The sequence below is a fragment of the Neovison vison genome, chromosome 10 (assembly GCF_020171115.1).
Source record: "Neovison vison isolate M4711 chromosome 10, ASM_NN_V1, whole genome shotgun sequence".
Lineage (NCBI taxonomy): Eukaryota > Metazoa > Chordata > Mammalia > Carnivora > Mustelidae > Neogale > Neogale vison.
The window spans coordinates 4,347,900-4,351,486 of NC_058100.1; the positions used below are offsets into that span (position 1 = coordinate 4,347,900).

At 48.6% G+C, this 3,587-nt stretch overlaps 1 protein-coding gene across 1 annotated transcript; it reads left to right on the forward strand.

Moving 5' to 3' along the window:
• The first annotated feature begins 1,966 nt into the window (after positions 1 to 1,966).
• Positions 1,967 to 2,753, forward strand: LOC122918062 (serum amyloid P-component-like). The gene is made up of 2 exons (XM_044266219.1): positions 1,967 to 2,030; positions 2,143 to 2,753. Exons 1-2 carry the CDS (start codon positions 1,967 to 1,969, stop codon positions 2,751 to 2,753), a joined length of 675 nt encoding a protein of 224 aa, XP_044122154.1.
• Positions 2,754 to 3,587: the final 834 nt, after the last annotated feature.

Below are 3,587 nucleotides of genomic sequence, written 5' to 3' on the forward strand. Positions count from 1 at the left end.
CAGTATCAACTCTTACCTCTGACCTCTCCAGGACCAACCCCACCCCTGGAAGGCCAGACACAGCCTCATATTGCATTTGAAAAGATTAACGGAACAATTTATGATGGAAACCAGAAGCAGCTGGTGAGCCCTGTGTTCCCTTAACTTTCATGGCACCTGCTAATTACCATCTGGGGAAGGAAATCAGACAGTACCTGTTTTCCTGGGGGAGGTTACCTCCCCACTCCTACTTTCAGCATGACCTGCTCCTATCACTCCCCTGGATTTACTTTTTATTGCTGCAGTTTTATGTGAAAAGTGCTCACCCTGTTTGAATCCTTTGATTCCACAAATATATACTGGGCTCTTTTCATGTGTAAGAATAATTAAGTAAAATGGGTCACCTCAAAATGAAGAAGGTGGTCAGCTTCAGTCAAGAAAGGATAAGAGATAAATACACTAGTTATCGGTAATAGGAGACAGACAATGGTAATGTCCATCAAGAATTCAAAGTAATACCCAGACACCGTGCTGTGCACTCTGTGCACATTATAGTAGCTCATTCAGCCTCACAAAAACACAGACCTCATCGTTGTTTCCTGGCTTTTCAGAAAAGGAAACCAAGGTTCATAGAGGTTTAGTGATTCACAATAGTCAACTGCTAGTCTATCCTACTCAAGTCTTTGATCTTAACCTTACGGAGAGTTAAAGGTGAAAATCAGGTCTCGTTGAGACATCAGGACAGTCTTTGGAAATTGTGAAGAATTGTACAAAACAAGTGGATACGAGACAACAACTAGAAGTAATGAGATCAGGAGAGCCCAGCACGCACGAGGACCAGCAAGGAGAGAGGCAACGGGAGTACGGCAGGACTGGTTGCAAGGTTGCAGCGGAGGGCGAGCGGCGCCGGCTCCCACGCTGAAGGACCTGGGTCTGATTCAGGCAGCAGAAGGGCAGAGGGAGAAGCAGACTCCCGCTGACCAGGGACCCTAATGTGGGGCTCGAGCCCAGGGCCCTGGGATCATGACCTGAGCCAAGGCAGATGCTTAACCTACTGAACCACACAGACGCCCCTGCATTTTTAGTTTAACAGGGTGAACAGAAACCTAGATCACTGGGGTTGTGCCACAGTAGGTCACCAATGAATCTCCATCACCCAGGGTCATGCTTGGGAATGAAAGAATGATTTTAAGTCATGTATGAATCAGGCTATCACCAAAAATTCACATGAATATACTCTCAATACGAGGGACGTGAAGAAAACCGAGTGCCAGGTGAACCTATCTGCAGACAGTGGATAGGTTACCAGGGAAGTAAGTCCCAATGAGAAATGGGAAAATCCAGCATAAGGAAACACCACAATACTCAGAAGAGCTGAGTAATAGCTGAAAATATAAGCTTCAGGGAGACAGACAGTGCACCCTCTAATTCTCTTGTCCCTTATCAAAGGCAAGACCCGTTGCTCAATGTTGATTAATCAAAGGGGAAGAGACTCTTCAGGATCTGCAGAAAGCAGAATCCCAGGATGTCCTACACAGAAGTCCACTCCACAGAACCATGGGGAGGGGGAGGCCTTCCACATACAACCCACAGAGGCCCCCACATAAACGGGGTGAACTGCCCTACCTCCCTGGGCCAACCAGACCCCTCCCTGCCAGCTCCACCTCTGCTCTCCCAGCCCAGAACCAGGTCACAGGGGCGGCATCCTAGCAGTCCCTTGTAGCTAATAAGTAACCCCCAGGAGTTTCCTGGCCAGGCCCGGCCCTCTTCTACTCAGCAGCTCTGACCCTGGGCATTAGGAGCAGGCTGGCAAATGCCTCACATATCCCTGGCGCTCTCCATCCCCCATCCTCCCCCACAGCTGTATATAAACCCTGGGGAGCCTGAGGTCTAAGAGCGTGAGCCTGGGAAGCTGGGGGACAACCACGGTGCTCTCTGTGCCCTCACCCCAGTCCCTCCACTGCTAACACAGCCCCAGGCCAAGAGCATGGACAAGCTGCTGCTTCTGGTCTCTGCCCTTGCCAGTCTCCTGGGGGCCTTTGCTCACACAGGTAGGGTGGTCATGGGATGGTCAAGGAGCACAAGATGAGAAGGGGGGTTGGGTAAGTTATTTTTCTTCCTGCGCGTAGGGTAAAGGTCCTTTTTCTCTACTCCCACCCCCAGACCTCAGTGGGAAGGTATTTGTGTTCCCTCAAGAATCTTCTACTGACCATGTGACCTTGACTCCAAAGCTGGAGAAGCCTCTGAAGAGCTTTACCTTGTGTTTCCGAGCCTACAGCGACCTGAGCCGTGCCCACAGCCTCTTCTCCTACAATGCCCAGGGCAAGGACAATGAGATCCTTGTCTTCAAGGAAAGAGCTGGGGAGTACTCCCTGCACATTGGAAAAACCAAAGTCACCTTCAAAGTTGCTGAGGTGTTCCCTAGCCCCACACACATCTGTGTTACCTGGGAGTCTTCCACGGGCATTGCTGAATTTTGGGTCAATGGGAAGCCACTGGTGAAGAAGGGCCTGAAGAAGGGTTACTCAGTGGCAACTCAGCCCAAGATCGTCCTGGGGCAGGAGCAGGATTCATATGGAGGGGGATTTGATGTGAACCAGTCCTTTGTGGGGGAGATCGGGGACTTGTACATGTGGGACTCTGTGCTGTCCGCACAACAGATCCTGTCTGTGAAGCATGGCTCCTACCTCCTTGATCCCAACGTGCTGGACTGGAGTGCTCTGGACTATAAGAGTCAAGGCTATGTGGTCATCAAGCCCCTGGTCTGGGACTGAGGTCTTCAGTCCACAGGAGCCCCTGAAAGCGAAATGACCAATATGTGAGGAATCCGCTCAAGACAACGCCATGAGAGATCCCATATCCAGGGCTCTTTTGCCTTTGAATTTCCTGTCTCTGTGTCGCTGAGTAGGAAAGTGTGTTGTGTCATCCCACCTGCATTTGTTTAGTATGCATGGTCTCAAGCATTTTGCTTTGATCCACTTACTTGGAAATCAGTGGGTTTTGTTTGTGTTTGGTTTTTGGTTTTTTTAATCATCCAGAACAACCGGGTTGTAAAGTGGGAGGGGAGGGGAACCCATAACTAGGAAGATACATCACAAAGCCAGAGCCCTCCGAGTAGGGCAGTGGCAATCCCGACAAGCTACTACTTTGTATTAATTCCAAATGTGTGTAAAATTTCAAAAGGAATCCTATTTGGTTTTCCAGCTAAAAATCAAAAAGAGGGTTGAGGTTATAGCAGAAAAAAAAACTATAATGAGATAAGTAAAAATAATGTAGACACTGACATCAAGTAATGAGGGAAACTAGCAGCAGGAATGGAAACTAAAAATGTGTAGAAGTCTGGAGTCCTTGTGCAAGGCGGCAAACATGCCTTTTTCTAAAAATTCCCAGTGGTATCATACGACACTTGATTTTCAGGATACAGTCCTGAAGTCCTCAGGAATACTGCTCATGACTCCCAGTTCTTCTCACAGAGAATGTAATTTAAACCCTTAATGTGACACTGTCCTTCATGACCTGATCCCCACTTACCTCCTTCAGGTACAGCCCTGAGCACCCAGCATCCTAACTGTAGTACTACAAAATACTCGCCCAGTTTTATCAATAGT

Bases quoted from the DNA above. Each gene is read 5' to 3' on its own strand.
- LOC122918062 (XM_044266219.1), top strand. From the start codon at position 1,967: ATGGACAAGCTGCTGCTTCTGGTCTCTGCCCTTGCCAGTCTCCTGGGG. The intron at 2,031-2,142 runs GTAGGGTGGTCA...TCCCACCCCCAG, and splicing joins GGGGGCCTTTGCTCACACAG to ACCTCAGTGGGAAGGTATTT.